The 21,749-nt window shown below is 40.3% G+C and overlaps 2 protein-coding genes across 3 annotated transcripts; one reads left to right on the forward strand and one right to left on the reverse strand.

The window, feature by feature from the left end:
* Window positions 1-309: 309 nt before the first annotated feature.
* Window positions 310-8,849, reverse strand: TCEANC2 (transcription elongation factor A N-terminal and central domain containing 2). Its single transcript, XM_035122794.3, has 5 exons — window positions 8,764-8,849; window positions 7,943-8,053; window positions 6,383-6,524; window positions 5,659-5,852; window positions 310-631 (listed from the first exon to the last, which is right to left on the reverse strand). Exons 2-5 carry the CDS (start codon window positions 8,042-8,044, stop codon window positions 443-445), a joined length of 627 nt encoding a protein of 208 aa, XP_034978685.3. The 5' UTR covers window positions 8,045-8,053; window positions 8,764-8,849; the 3' UTR covers window positions 310-442.
* A 1,107-nt stretch (window positions 8,850-9,956) lies between these two features.
* Window positions 9,957-21,050, forward strand: TMEM59 (transmembrane protein 59). 2 transcript variants are annotated; one of them, XM_035122792.3, is made up of 8 exons: window positions 9,957-10,183; window positions 13,444-13,549; window positions 14,873-14,970; window positions 15,122-15,262; window positions 16,125-16,206; window positions 16,720-16,804; window positions 17,644-17,752; window positions 18,811-21,050. In XM_035122792.3, the coding sequence occupies exons 1-8, from the start codon at window positions 9,983-9,985 to the stop codon at window positions 18,961-18,963; spliced, it is 975 nt and encodes a 324-aa protein (XP_034978683.1). In that variant the 5' UTR covers window positions 9,957-9,982; the 3' UTR covers window positions 18,964-21,050. The 2 variants fall into 2 exon arrangements, with proteins under 2 accessions (XP_034978683.1, XP_034978684.1); XM_035122793.3 differs by having other exon boundaries at window positions 16,723-16,804.
* Window positions 21,051-21,749: the final 699 nt, after the last annotated feature.

A 21,749-nucleotide genomic window follows, 5' to 3' on the forward strand; every position in this document is an offset into this window, starting at 1 on the left:
AAAGAGGTGATTTGATGCTGGAGGATGGCAGACGGAGCAAGCTTCAGTTTACAAACTAATTACATTTGGTCACCAGAGTTTCTTTTAAGCATACTAGCCAGTCCCTGTGATGAAGCCCACAAAGGTTTGTGCCATACATGCTTGGGAACAGAATATTACAAAGACCTGGTCTCTTACCAGCTGAAATTACCTTCCAGGCTGCTTAAAGGTAATTTCCTTTCCCGTTCCTCTTAACTCTCTGAACTGCAAACCGCCCTTTGCATCAAATGAGAACTTGACATTGAAGGGATATCCTGAAACACTCTCTGATAGTACTGAACAATTATGTGGTTAATGTATTCACTAATATTCATCAAAGAAACAGAAGTGATTCCCTCCATTATTTCATAATACAGTTATGCCTACCCCCACCGCTGCACCCCTTCTGCAAAAGGCCTTTGAGTCACTTTTTGTAGCTTTGCACAAGCATGCTAGGTGACAGCACACCACTTTGCACTTGTGTTCGTGTTTCAGGCTTGTGCTTTAAAGCGAATACGAGGGCTCGCACAGTCCTGCGGTAGGGCGCGCTAATGAGACGGGATGAGAGATGAAAAGCTTCTCGCTCAATATTTTCCACCAGCGGGTGACCAATCTGAAAACAGAAAGTAAGAAATGAGATCCTTACATTTAATAAGGAGACTAACTGTTTGAAATTGGAGGCTGGTTTCTTAATCAGCTCAAATTCAAGGAAATCCACTTCACATCACAAGTAAAACAGGAAGAGCAATTTAATTTCACTCCAGCAATTAAAGAACAAGGCAGTGTGGTCAGTCGCTTTTTTTTTTGCCAGCCCAACAGGAAACTAATCTGCAGCCAACCTGGGATATCAGGTTCAAGTGCAATTACGAACAGGGTAATACTGCCTCCGATAACATTCAGTGATACAAGACACTTTTGATAGCATTTCAAACTCAACTCCAAAACCAAAACCTGGATGTTCTAAATACTTGGCAGGGCCGACTGGCAGGGCTGTAAAGGGAAATGCAGGCTCTGCAAGCAAGTGTAAGGAGGTGTAATTAAGAAAACAGAAAGGGATTTGCTAAATGTTAATTATGAAGTTATTGCTTCAACATGTGCCAAGCTATGTAATTTGGCACAGCTGAGACATCTAAATAAATTATATAGAAATAAATGAAAAGCAACTATTGCCTACCAAGAAAGGGTTTATTTCTCTTTTGGCCATTAGTGCCGAGGAATTCTGTATTTGGGGAGAATCCAGAATGTTCAATTGTTACTATCTTCAGGCTTATTTCTTACCTCTGCTGTGGTATAACCACTTCCCACTCTTTCTGGAATCTTATATCTAAATTTTAGTACTCCACTGAAATCACTGACCCTCCTCATCCTCCATAAGATCACTGATCTTTGCAGGGTTGTGGATCAAAAACGCACTGTCCAAAGCTCACTGCTCCAATTATTTTGAATAGCTTCTGATTCTAACTCTTGCTTCTCATATTTTGCTCACAGCTCACCTCTGGTGGTTCATGAAAATACATATGACACTTCTTTGTGTTAGTAACAATGGCTCTTGTGGGGAAGATTCAAATAATAAGACAGAGTTTTGATTATACTGGTGAATACACAGAACAGGACCTTCTCGGCGGTGGCTTCCACATTCTTGCAATTAGATTCCAAGTGAGATAAGGCAAGCCCCATCGCTTGTTAACTTTAAATTGGCCTTAAAAACTTACTTCTAAAAACATGGCCTCTGGAGGCCATTTTTGTTTTACTGTATGTGGAATGTTGGCTAGTATACATCACATCGTACTGGATATTTAAGTGCTTAATGGTTTTGGATTTGCACTGCATACAGTTGTAAACTGCTTTGAGAAGCGTTTTAGCCTGAAAAGTGGTCTAAAAGTCTAATAACTACATTTACTAGCCCTTGGGTTCCAATTAGAAAAGAATGGTATCGGCTGCCAATTAGCTTCCGGGCTAAGTGTGAGGTGCTGGTTCTAGTGTACAAAATCCTATACAGCTTGGGATCAGGATACAATAGCCTCAACCCTTTATATATTCTACTGATCATTATGTTCTTCAGGAGAAGGCCTGTTCCCATACTACATAGGAATCAGGGCTTTAATGTGGCAGCTCCTACTTATTGGAATCCCTCCCCACCCCTACACCCCGGCAATTAAATACTGGACAGGCAGGCTCCATCTCCATTATTTTATTATTGTTTTATTATTTATTTAATAAATTAAAAGAATGGTCTTATGCTTTGCCAGGGATCATAATGGCTTAATCCAACACAGAGGGGGGATTGGCAGAAGGGGTTCAACAGAAGAAGATACTCTATGTTTTAAAGTATTACCACCCTGGCCTTTTAAGTTCTCAGAATGAGTGGGGATGTCACATTCCCACCCCCACCCCCCAAAAAATTAGGCTCCTTTGCCCGACAGCCAACTTGCTAGTAGGCAGAAGCAAACAAAGAAAGTTCAGCAAGCATATTATTCCCCAACGCTCATGGTGTCAAAATTAGAGGTTTATGGCAATTAGACTGGGATTCACCCAATTCATAACTGGAAAATACTGCAAATAGTTTGCATTATACAGTATATGAATCTTATATTAGATAAGCATTTCGCATGAAGAACAGTCAAGATGCTACCTTGCACACATAGTTTCCCCATTTGTACATTGCAGCAAAAGGCGATTTACCAGCCCTTCAGCAGCAAATAAATTTCAGAGTGACTTACACACAAACAAAAATAATAAAGTATTATATAATAATGATTAAAGCTGAAACGATTGGTTAGCAGATGGATGCTAGAAAGACCACTTTTTTCACAATTAGGCAGATGTAGGCAGTCACCGAGAGCAGTAGGGAGATAGTAGGGGTCGCTATTATTTCAACTGTCTGCTTGCTATGTCACTGAGGGGTTGCTAGGTTGTTGTTTTTTCCTCCTAATCTTGCTTTGCATTGGTTAAAAAAGATTCTCATTCAGCAGCTATCTTAACATCTGCACAAATACAAGGTGAAGAAGAGTGACAGCAGTGACCAGCCAGATGCAACAAGAGTAACGGATGGAAAAAGAAGGTAGAGGCAGCATATCAATCAGGTGCGGAGAAGCTCTGGCTCTCCAGATGTTGCTGAACTACAACTCCCATCATCCTTGGCCATTCTTGCTAGAGCTGGTGCGAAATTTAGTTCAGCAACATCTGGCAGGCAAAAGGCTCTTCGTACCCTATATATGTTTGCACGAGGTGGAAATAAAAGAGTCCTGAACATGCAGACCCAGCCTTTTGGCAAACGTATGTACTATTCATACATAGTAATGAGCCAGGACACAATCCCAATTAAAACTGGCTTCTGGCTACTGACTGCTCCAGATCAGCAACATCAAGCATGTATCTGAAGAGTTACATACATGGCAGAGTTGAAGCTGAGCACTCCAGCTTCAGGACCCAACATTAGCTCCTTAGCAGAAACGGTGCATGGTTTTCTGACCAGAGTTGACAAGGACTGTAAACACTGCTTCTAAATTTCGCACGGCAATTCCTGAGGGCCTTGACGTGCCATTTAAAGGATAATTAATGAATACATTAAAAGGATAATTATTATGGAATTTAATATAGCAGGCAAACTGATCATTAAGGCTTAGAGAGAATTCTTGTTGTGTTCATTACTTAAGAATACCACAGGGATCTGATATTTACCACCACTTTGTACACTATTGACCCTCTCTGTAGGTTCTCACAATAAACTTTGATTTACAAACACTTAATTACGGATATAAAGTTTGCCTGAAATACAGAGCATCCAAAGGGCTTTAGCACAGATTTAGTGCATTAAAATATTGTGTGATCGCCAATGTTGCACAAGCAGGCTTTTGCTCACACTATAGGACTTCGTTTTCCTCTCCTCCCCCCATGCAGCTCCTTGAAGACCCCCAAAATTTGCTCCAGAGTCCCAATCCATGGGAACTGAAGGGCGAGGAGGGGAAGCCAGATCTACTGATGTGATAACACCATGCGGTATTTTCCACTGAGAATAACAACCCATTTCCATGCTTCCCTTTCTTTGCATTATTAGGATGATATGTACATGCTGGCTATGCAAAAGCAAATGTTTTTTCTACTACTCTTACCCATCAGGGTCATTTAGAGTCCATGATCTTCTAACACATGACTCTGCTCTATTTTATCATCACAGTAAGATTATAATAGTATATTATGATTACATAATCATATTAAGATTTCCTAGTTCCACCCCTCACCTTCTGCAGTTAGGCAAGTAACAACTAGGGAGGACACCTTCTCAGTTGTAGTGCCCATACAGAGAATGTCCCTCCCAGGTGCCAAATCTGATATCTTTTCCAGCACCAAGTAAATAGCTTTTAATTTTTTCTATACCCTCCTCATTACAAAGAATATATTGGGGGGAAAGGACAGTGAAAATTCCTAACAATAGGTTTCAATCTTAGGATCAGACGGTACTTTTGCAGCCACCTACAGAAAGGTTTGCTCATTCTACAAGGCCAAAAGGTGAATTTCCATGTAATTTCTCACAATGCACCAAAAACATTTTATTTTATTTTTCTGATGTATTTAACTATTGCTTCCTTCCTTCTCTGCTGATTGAAGAGGTGAAGATGGATGGAACATTTTTAGAGCACTGGGGGTGGGTCGGAAACACACCCATTGCATTCATTATAAAATCTACATTAGTTTTTAGTTCTAGGAAGAAAGATCCTGCTCTGTAAATTGAGGGTGTTTCAGTTTCATTGAGGAAAAAGCCAGCTATGGATAGTGCTGACTGGATATCACCTATGATGCTAATCAGCACACATAATACCTGGCACAGCTTTGAAACAGATACGGTAAGTGAACACGCTTAAGTATAGGGCTTAAAACCTTTAAAAAAAAATCAGATAGTCTTGTTAGAACATGACATTCTACACGTTTCTATGCAGCAGAATTCATGCATCTGCAAGGGGTTGGACTAGATGGCCTTTGGAGTGCTTTCCATCACCATGATTCTCTGAGAAGAGCAAGAAATCTGCTGCATAGACTCATGGAGAGAATAATAACGTCCCCTCATATTTCAGCAGACTGCCTGCCTTTAATACCCAGCCATTTGATGACTGAAGGACACTGCTCCTGACAACCCTGAAATCACTAGATGAGATTATGTTTTAACTGTTTCAGAATATTTTTGTTTTGTTGTTGCAACTTGGGCTCCTTTGAGAGGAAGAGGCAAGGTGTAAATAAAATAACATAATGTAAGATTTGTTGTTGTTGTTGTTTAGTCGTGTCCGACTCTTCGTGACCCCATGGACCAATGTAAGATAATGTTACATAAATAGTAAATGTTACATAAATAATAACTATAGGCAAAGTTATACATTGTTCCCCTTATTTTTTAAAAAAGTAAGTTGCAAATCATTCAGTTTGTTGTTATGTGTACAACATGCAAATTATAAATACAGACTCATATCCACTATAAAATGCAACTGGAATTTAAACCTTTGCCTCTCATCACTAAGATCAGCACTTTTCTGTTTTGAATTCCTGGCATCTGCTCTAAATCCATAACAGAACCACTCCCAACTTTGCAAAGAAAAATGTTTCTCATTCAAAGCCATTTTCAGAAAATGAGTAATAAAAACACAGTACCTCCAGCTCTAGAGCTTCAGCAAGTAGCTTCTGTGCATTCTGCCTAAGCTTCTCTGTCCTGGGATTACTTCTCACTTCTATTAAGGGTCTATCAGAATGGTCTTTGATGAATGTTCGCCACTCAGTATACACTTCTTTGGCAAGAGCAGCTACATCCTGATCTGGATGCTTGCGCATCTTGTTCACTGTATGACCTTGCAGAAGATGAAAGCAACACAAAGTCTTACTACACATTAATACATATTAGTACAGCAGCAGCATTGAATGAAACTTCTGAAAACTGAGGGCAAGCTTGTAAGCACCTGGAATCAGTAACATGGGTGAAAAAGACTTGCCATGAGATTGAATGACATTTGGCTGCTTTGCCAGCAATTTCCAGGCCAGTATTACAGTATTTCCACCAATGCCTGCTATAAGCCCAGAAATTTAGCACAGCAGTTATGACAGCTGGAACATCTGTATACATCTTCACTTCTCCATACGAGTTCTTGACTAATTCATTGTATTTAAATAATGGCGCTTCAGGTTGCGGGCTTTTCATGTTGCGAACGGGCCTCCGGAATGGATCCCATTCGCAACCAGAGGTACCACTGTGTGTGTGTGTGTGTGTGTGTGTATTCAACATGCCAAGCATTTTTTTAAATGAGCACAACTGATAGGTATCAGTTTATTCAAATGAACCACATTACATATTTCCAATGGAAAATAAAAAAAAGAATGTTACCTATTTTTGTTGAAAGTAAAACTTCCTTGGAGGGTATTTTCTTCCTTAATTCCATTAAGGCTTCAATTAGATTCTCCTTAGACTGAACTGAAAGCTCTAGCATAGATTTCCATCTTTTTATATCTTCTATAACCACAACTCTCTGCAAAGAACAATCATCATTAGGAGACAGAAAGAGGCACACATAACTTATTGCAGATAAATGTACTGTATTCTGTGTCAGCTAATACGATTGCTATGAATTATTAAATATGACAGGTAGACTAAGTGCAGGAAACCTGGGTAATCCAAACAGACGAATACTTGTTTCACAGCAAGTCCCTGATGTGAAGCAAATGAGAGAAATCTAGGAAGCAAAATAAACTCATTAGACTGCCATCTTCAATCCACTTACTATTCTGAAATGAGTGTTTTAAGCAGGGTTTTTAAAAACAAAACCAATCATGAAAACACCTCATAGTATTGTCAACTACCAGCTCTTATTTTTCATCTCATCCCAATGTAATGTCATCCCTCCACTTATCAAATATTTTTTTCCTGCCACAGCCTATCATCCATATTCTTCATTCCAAATCTCAGTAGGCCAAACACCTCAAGCAAATATAAACACCTCTCCTGACTTGGTCCACTGTAAGCTAACTTTTTACTTCACCGATGCAGCGCTTTTTGTTGTCAGCCTTTACATGGACTTCTTGCAGTTTCTTCACCACTTTGGACCCAACTCCTTCTACCAGGGAAGGGGAACCTGTGACCCTCTAGCGGCTGTTGGACCCTTAACTCCCATCAGCCCCAGACAGCATGGCCAATAATCAAGAGATGATAGACGCTGTAGTCTACCTCGTCAAAGTAAAGTGCATCATCAAAGCGGTTTCACTGAAGCTTTTGAACTACTGCATTAGGACCTCTTTAGCAGGAATGGTTTGTAAACTGCATGCACAGTGTCAGATCCATCCCCACAGCACCCTCAAGCCTCTCCTGAAGGTGCTGGTGGGGGACCCTGCTGAATGTGGTGAGTTAAGGCATATAAGGCTAAAGCGAAAGGGAAAGGGGGAAGAATGGACAGGGAAGTCATCTTGCACCCAACCACTTCTGCCCACATTTCTCTGGATCCAACCCATACTATAAAAGATGCGTTTCTGACTACTTTAGGGAACTTTAATAGTTCACTGTGCAACATGTTAATTAATGATTTTGTTCCAACAACTGTGAAGGGACTAACCACACCCACCCAGACCCAAGTACTTATTGCCCTATAGGATTTTGTACCTACCTATCTCTCAAAATAACTTCTGCTTTGCTAGCATTTATTTATTTTGTATACTGCCCTTCATCCGAAGATCACAAGGTGGTTCACAACATCAAGAAATGAAAGGAGGACACAAAATACATAATAAAATGAAAACAAACCAATAACCCTCCTCCTTTGCTTGGCTAAGTTTCGCCTTCCCTATTTGTATGCTCAAAAACACTGTCAAGCTATATGAAACAAAAGGACAACCATAACATATTACAATAGACATTTAATGAAATTAGATAATTAGGGCATATCCAATATCTTACCTTCAGAGATTCTATAGTAGCTTGCTTGTAAATCTTTTCTCCGGGCTCTTTCTCCTTAGGGTGTCCTTCAGTTCTGGGTTTTCGTATAACAAACTTATCCATAACACAGTCCTTAAAGAGACAGAAGCCATTGAATGGAGCAAAAAGACAATTCTGTTTCAAAGGCCATAGGTGTGTGTGTGCGCGCACACACACTGTACAATTATCTTCTTCAGTAGAACCTCTGGGGTTGATACAGATCTTGCAGCTATAACTAACACAGCTTAGTGCCCATTAATCTGAAGAAAATGATGATAGCAGGAAAGGAGTGGGGGAGGAAAGATACTTTCATGCTCTATAACTGGCAGCTTGGAATAAAAACACAGCATCTGAGTTAATCATGTGTAACAACAGAAGACAAAGAAAATTATCAGACTACAAGCACTCAAACCTCTCAGAAGCAACAATGGTTTGATGGAGACCAAGAGTTAATATCCTTCAAAGAAAGGAGTGTTTGGAGTCACGTGCCCTCTGTTTTGGATGTTCTTCCTCAACTACAGATTTGAGAGGGCCTCCTACTAGCACCCCGGGTAAGACGGCGAGCGGTTAGCTACTATTCCTTCCTATATTGCAGGCCGACCAGACAATAGAGAAAGGATTAAGAACATTCACAATGCAGGCTTGATTATCGAAGTGGGAGCGAGTTAAAGGCAGGCAATGCTGTGAAACCCTGAGAAACATTATGGCCGAGAAGGATGGGCAAAGACAAAAACCACTGTCTGAAGCGCCTGAGGCTCAGGGCAAGCCTCTTACACCGAGGGAATGGCGGGGGGTGGACTCACCTGGGAAGGAGCTGCTCTCGCCCAAGATGCTTCCCGGCTGCCTATTAGTTTCCGGTACTGCGGCTCCCATACAGCTTCCAGCCTCCCCGAACTACCCTTCCCGGCAGGTCTTGCGGCGCGATCTGCGTTAGCTCTCACGATGTCTCCTCTTCCAATCACAAATCACATGCCGCTAAGTCATCCATGGAGGCAACTTTTTTTTTTGTAAGGGTGATGGCTACTCAGAAGTACGTCCTATTTAATTTAGTGGGGCTTACTCCCATGTAAGTAGGGTTGGGATTGCACTTTAAGTAGCACAACACCCACCCATCATGGTGATGGAAGCTGCTCGTTTCCAACTTTTCCCTCAAGGGAGAAAGAAAGAGACATTCACAGGAAACTGGGGAAATCTAGATTTTTAGCGTGGTTGTGGCTGGACAGCGATCATCGACGTTCATACTGTTTCTAACTTAAAGCTTCTGTCGCATGGAAAATGTCCTAAAATTGCTCTAAAATCATCAATTCCAAGACAGTGAGAGTGCTTTAATTCTATTCATAGCTGTCAAGTTCTCCCTTTTTTAAAGGGAAATTCCCTTATGTTGAATAGGCTTCCTCGCGAGAAAAGGGAAAACTTGACAGTTATGATTCTATTACCTCCAAACTAGAGGCAAGAAGGACCAAGAAGGGTGTGAATTTGTGCTTAAAACCCACACACCCACACCAATCAGCCCTCATGTTGCAGGAAGCAATGCCTGCCTCAGTTCAGTTGCCTCCTCAGAGCCGATCTCCGAGGCAAAATCCAGTGCTCAGCTGCACTGAAAAGCCTCGCGCTCCCTTGAGCTTTCACGCAGAAACCTTATGGTTTCGAAGTTTGAAAACCTTTTTACAGTATCATTATTTTTAACACCCTAAATTATCTAATTCTTCATATGAAACTAAGTTGCAAATAGTACGACATCCTCCCTTGGTTGCTTTCTCTAGTGAATACACCGCTGAACAAATACGGTTCTACTAAAATCCGAGTGTGCGTGTCGCGCAACCCGCTTCCTATATGGACAGCTCTCCCTTCTGCCCAGGGAGGGGGTGTGAACCGCACAAAGAAACCCGGAAGTCCGCATCCTCGGTCATGTCTACCCTATTTAAGTCCGCAGAGCTGTTCGGCGGGTGCCGGAAACCGGAAGCGCGAAAGGGGCGGTTAGCAAAAATAAACAACCGTCTGCCTGGGGGTTAGCGACTCAAGATGGCAGCGCTGCGGCCGAGCCGTTTGGGTCTGGGGTCTCTTCTCCTCCTGCTGCTGCTCGCTGTGGGCGACGAGGCGGCCCGACCCGAATTAGAGCCCGTTCCGGAATCCCTCTCCGAGTCTTTCGAGCCGGCGCTGGGGAACACCGCCCCTTGCCAGCGGACGTGCCAGAGCACCTACCCGCTCCATACTTACCCCAAGGTAACTGAAATATTCCGCCACCCCCCAAGAACCACGTCACGATAGCAGCCAATTAGTGGGACCTTCTCTGCATTTCCCCCTTTTCATCCTGCCACCTGCATTTAAGCCCCGGGCGCTCCTGGTTTCTTAAATAATAAAATAAGAATATGACCCTTGGCAGCGGGCAGGAGGGGCAGCCCCTGCGGCATCGCTGCTTATATTTAAGATCTCCCCACCACTACCCTCAGTGTAGGGATGCGGCCGTGGCTTGTTCTCCTTTCGCTGTGCAGCCCTCGGGTCAACTGGCAGCTGGGACTGAATGTTCTTCATGGCAAGGAGAGGGAATGGGAAGGAAAGCCACACTCCCTATGGCTGCTGCTCCTCCTTTGGCCGGTGGATGGAGCCTGGCTGGTTTTTCCAGTGCTGTCATGCCCTTCCTGGGCAACCGCCAAGTGGCTATTAGAACGCGGACCCATGGGTGGATTTCTCGTCTGGTAGTCGAGGTTTTTATTTTGACTGCCTGAGGTGGGGTCTCTCAGCTTGGCTGGGTGCAGGTGGGAGTCTCTCTACAGTTGCCCTCTACTAAGTTCTGTGCAATCAGCTCTCCTCCACTTTCCTCTCCTCAGCTTGTTGGCCAAGTATGCAAAGGAAGTGTGCAAAAATAAATCATTCACCTGTACCAAAATGCAAAGTGGCATGATTTGTTGTTACCTGTTAGCTGCATTCCTCATAGAAATGGCCCAAAGTGACTTACAAAATGCTCAACTGTCACCTGCACAGCTACAGCATACCAGTATCTGCAAAAGGCTGTCAACTTAAAAAAGGGGGGGAGGAAAACTGCTAAGATAAGGTAATTGGAAGTGCCTTCAGATTCTGGTTTCTATGCAAGCACTTTTGTCAGCTGGTCTGAAGGCCAAAAAATGGTTGGGCTAATGATTTTCAGATTGATTGACATATGAAAACTGAAACCTTCCTATGTTTCCCCATGAGATACTAAGGCTGCAATTTTAGGTGCATTACCGGAGAGTAAACTCTAATTCAATGGAATCTGCTTTTCAGTAGGCATGCATGGGGTTGCACTCTAGGGCACCCTTATTTATCAGCAAACTGCAAAGTAAAATGTATTGTGTCTGTGTCATCTACAGGATTTGATCTTTACGTTTTTATTACAAAAATATAGTTGTCGTCATAGCCCACTTTCCAGCCTACATAACTCCCCCAGTTTCACATCTAGAACAAATTTACAAATATACTATTGTAAATTCACTAAGAGTGTTTGTTCAGTATCTGTCCTGATATCTTTCCTAACTCTCTTCTTCCCATGTAGGTAGCCGTGTTGGTCTGGATTGAAGTAAAATAAAAAAATTCCTTCAGTAGCACCTTAAAGACCAACTAAGTTTTTATTTTGGTATGAGCTTTCGTGTGCATGCACACTTCTTCAGATACAGTGAAATGGAAGTTTCCAGGCACTTATGTAGAGAAGGGGTGGGGAGGGGTGGGGATGGGGAGGGGGGATCACTCAGAAGGGTGGTGGAAATGGGTGATTGACTGACTGATAGCTGTTGATGACCGCAAACGACTGCAAATGGTTTTGCATGAAAAAGCAAGGGTTGAGATGGCTGAAGATCGCTTATCATGTAAGACCTGGTTTGAACAGAGATATCAGGTTCTTATCTCATTACACATGATAAGCGATCTTCAGCCATCTCAACCCTTGCTTTTTCATGCAAAACCATTTGCAGTCGTTTGCGGTCATCAACAGCTATCAGTCAGTCAATCACCCATTTCCACCACCCTTCTGAGTGATCCCCCCTCCCCATCCCCACCCCTCCCCACCCCTTCTCTACATAAGTGCCTGGAAACTTCCATTTCACTGTATCTGAAGAAGTGTGCATGCACACGAAAGCTCATACCAAAATAAAAACTTAGTTAGTCTTTAAGGTGCTACTGAAGGAATTTTTTTATTTCTCTTCTTCCCAGTGCACACATGGAGCTGAGAAAACTATTCTTAAATTTCACGCACCCAGCCCAGTATTCGTGTAGCTTCTTGTTTAGGGAAGCTTTTAATGTTTGGTGGATTTCTGTATTTTAATATTTTGTTGGAAGCCACCCAGAGTGGCTGGGGGAACCCGGCCAGATGGGCGGGGTATAAATAATAATAATAATATATTATTATTATTATTATTTATTATGAATTATTATAGCTACCTTCTTCTTGCCATACAAGATAATAGGTTTCTCCTCAATGTTAGGTCTTCATCTGTCATGATGATTATGCCAAGCGGTTAACATAATGACACATCAGACCAGGGCTTCTCTGCAAACATGCTCCTTAATATCTCTGCCAAAATTCCTCCTTTCACATCCGTATTATTGTTAGCTACTGTATGTCTTCCATGCAGTTGTTTGTTCACCATTGCACCCATCAGTGTAATCAATACTGCTTTAAGATATGACACTGTTACTTTCCTTGATGGATACCTATGGCAGTGTTACTACACAAGAAATACATACTGTAGTTATACAATTCATTGTCATTTGATTGTTGAACCGCATAGGAATTACCTTTTTCGAGCATGCGTGCTATACCTGCTTTCAGGTTCCTGAGTAAGACTGAAATACTCATAATAGATAAATATCTAGCTCATACGAGAAGGGGTCCATATGTTGACTGGGGAGAAAGGATACCTCAAATACAGGTTGGTCAAAAGCAGTGCCACCCACCCCTAACTCGCGACAGCCTTTCCAGAAGGATATCATGGTCAGTGGTATAAAAAACTGCTAAGAGGTTGAGGAGAATTAACAGGGGCCTATTTCCTCTGTCTCTCTCCCAACAGAGGTCATCATACAGGGCAATCAAAGCAGTTTCTGTGCCAAAACAGAGCCTAAACCCTGATTGAAATGGATCTAGAAAATAAATTTCCACCAAGAGCACCTGGATCTGGTCCACGATCACCCACTCAAGATAGTTATATTTGTGCAGCTTGTTCCAAAGTAAACTAAATAAAAATATTTTATTCAACATACAGTACTGGTTTCATATTTGTATAAGATGTTTCAAGGCTCAGATACAAGACTTGTATTAAAGCCTACTTTTAGTCTCAGTGAAAAATATTGGCTAATTCTTGTAGCTCTGTGTAATAATAAAATCAAAATATTTTTGAAGTTAAATTGTGTAGCAGATTGTGTATGCTTTTGTGGGATGCTGTGTTCAGAAAAAAGGGTTAGAATAGGACGATTATAAAAGGAGTGATACTGACCTCTTAGTATTTCATTACCAGGAAGAAGAGCTCTATGCCTGTCAAAGGGGCTGCAGACTCTTCTCCATTTGTCAGTTTGTGGATGATGGGATTGATTTGAATCGGACCAAGTTGGAATGTGACTCTGGTAAGATAAACTAGCCTCTTTTTCAGCTTGTAATATATGGGTGGTCGCCACTTTTCCTCCTACTCAGAGTAGGCTTATTGAACTATATTGACAAATAACTTTATTTCAGTCTACCCTAAGTATGACTTAGTTGGATATCACTCTAGGAGAAGAATTGAACAGCATGATGTTAATTGATTAATATCAAGAGAGTTCAGCAAGGAGGGAGTTTCCAAAATCATGCACAAAATAAGTGTCCACATAAGGGCACAAAATCTGATTTATTACAAAGTCAAAAAGGTAAATTTGGCTTAACGTCAACATGTGTCAGCCACAGATACCCTGTCATCAGGGAAATCTATAACAAAATAATAAGCCTTAAAACATGCACCTTGTCACATTTTGTTATCATTAAATATGTCATTGCAAGCTTAATAAAATGGGGGGAAATTAAAATAAACAAAAGTCTGCAACATAAGAGAATGTTGTGATATGAAACATAATAATAGTGTTGATGCCTTAAGGTTTTTGTAATTGTAGCTTCTTCTTTGAAAGAGAATTTTTCTGAAACAAATTAGTTTTCTGAGATGAAAGAAAGTGTAATTAAGAAGTTTTTAGTCACAAAGTTGCTTGCAGCGGGGATGGGAATCTCTCAGTCCCAAAACTATTTGCAGCTTTGTTGAGACAGTATAGGTCTTGCTTCTACTGCAACCCGTCACAAGATTGAGCCTGTCATGGAAGAGAACGTTCTGTTTGCATGCTGAATTGGACATTAAATATAAACATTCATGAATAATAATCTTGTAAGCTTTGATTGGAAGTAAATCCATTGACTTAAGTAGTGCTCACTTCCAAGTAAGTGCAGATAGCATTGCAGCCCTAATTGGCTTTCTGAGTATACAGTCTGGGAAGAGTTTATTTTCCCTCTGCAGTTTCTCTGCATACGATTGTTATTTTCACTCTACGATGCTATTATTTTGTCTGTCTCCTATCTAAAATGTTGGAGCTGGAGCCTCTTAGAAGTTGCATCCTGACAGAGTTGGCAAAACTGAAATCTAAGCATATAGCTCAGGGGGCATACTGAAAGTGAGTGGGTATGCTGGTTTCATCCTGCCCCTATTTGGTATTTCTGTCACCTGATCCTTAATGCTGAAGTGTAGTTCAATTTTGCCTCTCTTTTATCTCACCACTGACATAATTTTATTGGAAAGATGAGTGTCAGGAAGGGAAGTCCAACATTAGTAGCATTATGTGTGGTGTTGCACCCTAATATTCAAGTGTGCTTTAGTTGCTTATGTGGAAGGTGTGGCCATTTAAACTGAAAGAATGTGTCTTCTTTTACAGCATGTTCTGAGGCATATACCTCTCAGTCTGATGAACAATATGCTTGCCGTCTTGGATGCCAGAATCAGTTACCGTATGCTGAACTGAGACGAGACCATGTAAGTATTTATATTAAAGTGAGTGAATACATTTTCCCTGCTTGTATTCCCATTCTTCAACTATTTTAAAAGTAAATTGTGGAGAGAAGCTCTGTAACATGTTTGAAATTGTTGCTTTTATATTAATATGTGAATCACTGTTTATTTGCAGCTCATGTCCTTAATGCCAAGAATGCATCTTCTGTTCCCACTTACACTTGTGAGATCATTCTGGAGTGATATGATGGAAACAGCCCATAGCTTCATCACCTCCTCATGGACTTTCTACCTTCAAGCTGATGATGGCAAAATAGTACCGTGTTTCCCCTTTTTTAAGACACCGTCTTATAACTTTTTTTCCTCAAAAAAACACAGGGTGGCTTACTTTCGGTGGGGTGTCTTTTTTTTTTTATTGCCGGTATGGTATTTATGGCTCAGGGCGCCACTGGGCTCTCTTGAGTGCTCGGTGCTACAGCAGCCACTGGTTCCGGGTGGCGGGGCGGCAGGCATCCTTGACCAGGCCAGGCGGAGGCCGCTGGCTCAGGCGCTCCGCCCGCTGCTGCAGGGCGCTCCAAGCTCCTTGGCTGGGCCAGGCAAGGAAGAAGCAGTGAGCCCAGCGGTGGCGGCAAGCACGGAAGCAGTAGGGACGGCGGTGGATGAGAAGGCGGAGCGCGGGGATGCAGCCAGCAAGGCGGGAGCGCGATCAGCTGTTAAGCGACGCTCTTGGAGCGCCGCTTCACAGCTGATCGCGCTCCTGCAGTGCCGGCCGCATGGAGTGACTCTGTGAGTGGAGGTGCCTGTGGGGGTTGGTTTCCGCGGCGCAGAAGTATGGCTTATTTTCGGGGTATGTCTTATATTTCTCAAATCCTTAAAAACCCTGCCATGGCTTACTTTATGACTATGTATTAAAAAAGGGGAAACAGGGTAATATTCCAGGTACTTGTTAACCTGCTCTTACCTGTTCTGACACAGAGTTCAAGGGACTTAAGGGAGGGTGTTTTTTGTTATTCTGTTTTAAATCAAATAACTTCATGTTGAATGTCTGGGAGTGTTCTGTTTTATTAGGTTTGCTCTGCTTAAAAATGGTAAAAATATAATATGTGTCTATTTAAATTACTGTTTGTGTCATTATGTAGATTTGTTTCACTAATTTGAAGATGTTTTTATTATTTCAGTCAAAGCCAGAAGTTCAGTACATTGAAAGTCCTGGTCAGGAAACACAGGATTTAAAAGAACCATCATTTCGCAAAGCATCTTGTAAGTTATTTTAGGGAACTCCAGGGAATAGGATATGGTTTGCCAAACAGTAAGGATGTACTGTCAATGTCTGACCAGCAATTTGTATCCATGATTAGATAACTGTGGAAACCAGTAGCTTATTTTTTAAGATGCTTACTGTTTGGAATTTGTTTGATGACACAATCTTTGTCTGATGTTTAAACATGGCAATTGAAACATGTTTTTACAAGTTTTGTACTTCAGTTGCTTCATTGGCTCTGGTTCAGCAAGACACTGCGTGTTGCAAATGTAAGAAACAAACCCACAACATATTTTTTAGCTGTTCGCTTTTTCTTAGGACTTCCAGTTTTTTAAAAAGGGCACTTTTCAATCTTAACATTTATTTAAAGAGCTTGCTGTGTCTAGCAGGAGGATTTACCGGAAGAAAAAACGGTTGAGTAGACATCATAGCATACAGAGAGACTGGACACTTGAGCATATGTGTCTTGGATTCTGAGATAAAATTAAACATAAATGTCCTATGATTTTCAGTAGATCTGCAGCCAGGAGGTCCACAGACACACAAGGGATTCTTCGACGAGGATGAAAGTGATAACTTCTTCAAATGTGTTTCAATGTATGTACATTTTAGCATAAGAAGTAATTGCTTAAGGGAGAGAGATATTTCATTCCCTAATGCTGTATATCACATGTAGTTCAACTACCAAAACAATCATATTATTAAAATTAACATTCTGACCATTTATGCTGCATCTAATTGCATGCTCTCTAAAAACAGGAAATGCCCATAGTGGCACAATTTCTTTTACTACAAACATTGCTGTCATGCTGCTTGCATTGAACATTGTTTCCAAACTCAGGCCATTCTTTAATATTACTATGTTAGGTCTATCTATAAATAAAACAAAGTTCTGAGCAAAGCTGTTGGCTCCTATAATATTGAGGGTCAGTTTGAGTATGAAAGGTGCTAAAGTAGTTGTGCTTTTAGGCTTGTGGCAGTGATTGTTAACAGCTTTGAATCTTAAACCAACTTCAAAAGGTCGTAAGTTCTTCTGAACCTAGTAACCATAGTTCCTGGTTTGGATGAAATGGAAAACTCTGGTTAATTGAAAAAGATTTCTGTATTTCATTCAGGCACAGCATGAATCACTGTATTTCACAGGCCTACTGTCAGTACATATCTCGGGTTATTAAGCTGAGACATGATCATGTGATCACTTTTTTACTGAAGGTAAAATGGTAATGGGGAACAATAACCTCTTAATTAGATCCTGCAAGCTGAATGACAGTAGCTTTTGCTTATTTTCTGGGACCAGATTAAGGTAGTTGACTGTGGTGGCATCTAAGTCTGCCTATTTTGGATTGTGTGTGTGTGGAAACAATATTTAGGGGGGATACAATTTTCAATATACCTGAAGCTTGTCTTTATGGCTGATCTGTTTTCTTATATTCCAGAAATTCTGGCTGGATACTGACAACCACACTTGTCCTTTCTGTACTGGTGTTGCTCTGGATTTGTTGTGCAACTGTTACTACTGCTGTGGAGCAATATGTTCCATCTGAGGTAACTTAAGTCCTAAACTTTCCAGCATCCTACCGCATTATATTCTGTGATAGCAGAATGCTTTGGGTTTGATTAGAGCCCTTTTGTGCAGAAGACAGTATCTAATGAGTCTCTTGTTAATGAAACAGGATTGTGAACATATATATTGATTATATATTGTAAGAGGTCTCACCTGCTTGTAGCTAACCTCCAATGAAATTGCCAGCTTAATCAGCTGATGTGATCACTGGGGCAAATACAGTATGGAATATGTAAACTGGTAGTGACAGTTCACACTAGCTTTTTCAGATAAGCAAAAGATAACAAGGGTGGTTTCATGGGATGATTTCTGACATCTCCCAGCAGACGCAAAGCATGCACATGATTTTTGCTTAGCAAGATAACATTCTCTAGATTTGGTGGGCATTTCTGTGAGGTTGCAGTACTGAAGCCATCTTAGTTCATAAAAGTTATAGTACAGTTAGGCCAGAATGCAAAAAGGGGGAGGCATTTCTGGTAGCAAATGTGTCTGAAAATGTAGATGTAAATAAAATACCATTGTAGAGTCATATTGATAGCCATTCGTATATTATGTAACATACAAATTGCTATGCATGATTAGATCAAAATCTATCAATCAAGTAGTTTTGTGGAGCCATTTTAAAAAGTGGTGCTTGGCTAAATGGCTAATTATATTTCAGATGTAATGTCCAAAATCTTTATTAAAATTTGAAGTCTTCCATTGCTACTTCCTACTGATACACAATTTAATTGCGCCTTTTCTGTGCCAGTGTCTCAAAGCCTTGATAATCATAAAGACTTGTTTAATATCTTCTACACCTCACCCCTACCCCCCAACCCTATGTTTCTGGAGAGTGAACTAAAAATATGTAGTCCTGTTTAACAGTATAATCCTAAGCATGTTTACTTGAATGTAAGTCCCACTGACTTCAGTAGGAGTTATTCTCCAGTAAGTGTGCATAAGATTGTAGTCATGATATCCATGCACCAAGATGTACTGGAATAAAACTTACTGTGTGAAATGATTTCCATACGATATCATTTTTTTGTTATTTTAGAAGCTGAGTATCTATGGGGATTTGGAATACATGAATGAACAAAAACTGAATCGATATCCAACTTCTGCTCTCATTGTGGTTAAATGCAAGGCTGATGAAGAAGAAGCTGGACCTCTACCCACGAAAGTTAACTTAACTCAGTCAGCAATATAGATTTAAAAAATGAATTCATTATCTTATTCTAAGATTTCTGTTAACTTTGGTGACTTTTTCCAATGAAGAGGCTTGTGCAGGGGTAGTCAAAGTTCAGATTCAAATAAAGTTACAGAATTGATTACTGTTATACTGTCATGGAATTCAGTCTTATTTTCCACAAGTAAAGGAAATTGTGTTGAGCAAATGGGGTTTGTAGAGCATTTACATTTATTTGCATCTTTTTTTTGCTTACCAAAAATCATAAGTATTGTCTATACATTAAGGTTGTGGTATTTTCAAATTATGAACATCTGTTGGTATCAGAATGTATATTTGGAATCTTGTTTCTAACAGTGTAAGGAATTTTTTGTGGTCAAAGATGCCTTTTAAGTTGTCTTCTCAGCTGTGGGTAAATTAAACTAACATGTAGAATTGCTTAGAAACCCTTAGTGCTTCAAATGGCTCATTTTCCACAAAAAGAGTACATTCTTGTTGACCTTTGTGTCAGTTTCTGGCACTGAAGTACTGTGGGTCAGAAATAAAACTTTTAATATATAGAGGAATCTATTATGGTGTCACTTCTGTATCCTAAAACAAATAAGCCTCCCTGGCTTTCATTTGCTACACTTGTCGGCTCAGAAAGGTGACTAATTTAAACAACAACAACCTTTCCCTAAAAAACAGGCAAGATTGGTGGCAGACAAAAATTTCTATGTATATTGGACATTGGTATATTTGACATTGACTTGTTCACAAGAAGTCTCTTGACTCTCACACTCCTTCACACACCAGTTGAAATTGATAAATACGGCTTTCAATTCTAAACTAGCCACACTTCCCTCTTATGTAGATGCCAGCCAAGATCTGAAACCATGGTTTGATCCTGGCTTGTGTTCGCTATACAGAGCTGTTGCTAGGATCTGTTAGTTTCAAATTGAAATAAAAAGTTTTTAATTTCTTCCTCTGGGTCACAAAGCAGGGAAGATACTCACAAGCCCAAGGATGTTGGAACTCATTCTTGGAATAGATAATCATGGTTTTCCACTATGCATAAACTCAGACACAGTTTACACTTAACCCTTTCTGGGACATGGCCAGCTTTTAAAAACCTACTTGCTTACATCATTACGTTGAGGCTTGTGACTAAACAAATGTCTTGTCTAATACAGTTTTATAAATCAGTACTTTCCAGGAGAGTTTGCAAGTTCTAATTTATTGTTAATATAATTCTAAATGTGTTGCATTGTGAATTTTATTTCAGTATTTTTTTACAAGTGCTCTAAAAATCTTTGTTTTGAAATTTATTTTACCCTTGCTAATTGGTAAAAATGGTCTGGAAAATAATAAGCATCTTTATTCGGTTTACTGAAGTGTCCATGCTTCAAGTAAATGACGAACAACAGAAGAAGCAACTATTGTAAACTTTATGGTGAAGTGACAAGCCAATAAAATTGGTATTCCATTCTCTATAAATATCACTATTGAGAACATCTCTGCATAAAGCTTGTGATTCTCTAATATAGTGGTGGTAGAAAATGAGGTTTTCTGTCTAAAAGTTGATCATTGGGAGCCTAATATAATAACTTGCAAGGGCAATCATTAAGCAAGTTATATTGCTGTGGTTTCATCTAGTGACTAGTCAATACAAATTCTGAAGTTAAAAACTTGCCCTATTTCTTAAAGCAAGAAACCATGGACACTCCTTTATCAATCCGTGAAATAGTTACTTTCAAGCAACTTTTGCAGCTCAGTTGCTATTTGTGTTGTACGATAACTTCTGCAATGGCAATTGTCTTGATTTTTCACTTGCTGGGCTAAAATACTGTTGTATTATGCACCAATTATTTCAACTACATTTGCTTTAACTTATACAGTACATTTGGTTTTCATTTGGATTCTTGTTTTAGGAGATGCCTTTGCAAAATAATCCAGACTATATACAGTAAAGGTTAAATGGACTGAAATGTAGTACCCTTACTTTGGAGATTTAGTATTGTTGAACCAAGGATTCCATATTGGTATGATGTTACTGGATTCTTCTCTCACTGTGACAACTTGAGCTGAAATCTGTTTAAAGATCTACAATAAATCAATGGCTAAAAGAACTAGTGCTACTTAATGTACTACAGTGGTACCTCGACTTACGAACGACTCAACAACTGAATTTTTTGACTTATGAATGGGGCAAATGGCTGCACGCTTACGAATTTCTCAACACCCGAACGGAAACCGCAGCAGTTTTAGATAGGGTTTTTTTGGCTTACGAATTTTTAGATGGGGTTGCTTCGACTTACGAATTTTTCCGTTTCCAATGCATTCCTATGGGAAATCGCATTTCCAATGGCGCTTTTCGACTTACGAATTTTTCGACCTACGAAGGTGCCTTCGGAATGTATTAAATTTGTAAGTCGAGGCACCACTGTACCTTTTTAAGGAGGAGAAGTCAGTGGTCCCCTGTTAGCAACTGTGTCAATCTACCAAATTTCAGTTGTGGTTGGTCTGAAAAGCAACACTGAAAGCTCTCTTCCGGTGATTTAGACCAGCCAGTTGAAAAATACCCGTCCATTAAATATAAAACATTGATTTTGTTTCATACTTCATTTCACAGAACTGAACTGTTCTGCTCTAGCTTTGGAGATCAATAAAATCCATTGTGTTCAGTAACAAAGATAATTGATGTCTTAATAGTGCGTAAACATTGTGTCTAATAAGTCTACAAAAGCCTACCGTATATTATGAACACGCCTCAAAATTAATTGTGGCTGAACTGAATATTGGGCTACCCCATCAGTTTTGCCTTGCTA

Source organism: Zootoca vivipara, chromosome 7, assembly GCF_965207765.1.
Source record: "Zootoca vivipara chromosome 7, rZooViv2.hap1.1, whole genome shotgun sequence".
Lineage (NCBI taxonomy): Eukaryota > Metazoa > Chordata > Lepidosauria > Squamata > Lacertidae > Zootoca > Zootoca vivipara.